The sequence below is a fragment of the Calidris pugnax genome, unplaced genomic scaffold (genome assembly GCF_001431845.1).
Source record: "Calidris pugnax isolate Ruff unplaced genomic scaffold, ASM143184v1 scaffold8, whole genome shotgun sequence".
NCBI lineage: Eukaryota > Metazoa > Chordata > Aves > Charadriiformes > Scolopacidae > Calidris > Calidris pugnax.
Window position 1 is genome coordinate 20,401,185 of NW_015090830.1, and position 222 is coordinate 20,401,406.

At 70.7% G+C, this 222-nt stretch overlaps 1 protein-coding gene across 1 annotated transcript in view; it reads right to left on the minus strand.

The window, feature by feature from the left end:
- Positions 1-216, minus strand: part of MYLIP (myosin regulatory light chain interacting protein) — a 15,642-nt gene extending 15,426 nt beyond the window's left edge. Inside the window, exon 1 of the mRNA XM_014941015.1 lies at positions 5-216. Coding sequence (XP_014796501.1) covers positions 5-91 — 87 coding nt within the window. The 5' untranslated portion in view covers positions 92-216. The remainder of the gene's footprint in view (positions 1-4) is intronic.
- Positions 217-222: the final 6 nt, after the last annotated feature.

The following is a 222-nucleotide window of genomic DNA, read 5'->3' on the forward strand; positions in this document are numbered from 1 at the left end:
TCACCTGGTTGAGGCAGTCCTCGCCGGTGGCTTTCGCCTCTACCTCCACCTCCATCACCACCGCGTCCGGCCTGGTCACATAGCACAGCATGGCTAAGGCCGGCCAGCTCCACCACCGCCGCCGTCGTCACAGGCAACCCGCCGCGGAATGGCAGCTGTCGCTACAGGCTGAGGTACGCGCGTCCCCGGCCGCCCACGCCCGGCCACCGGCAGCGCCCAGCC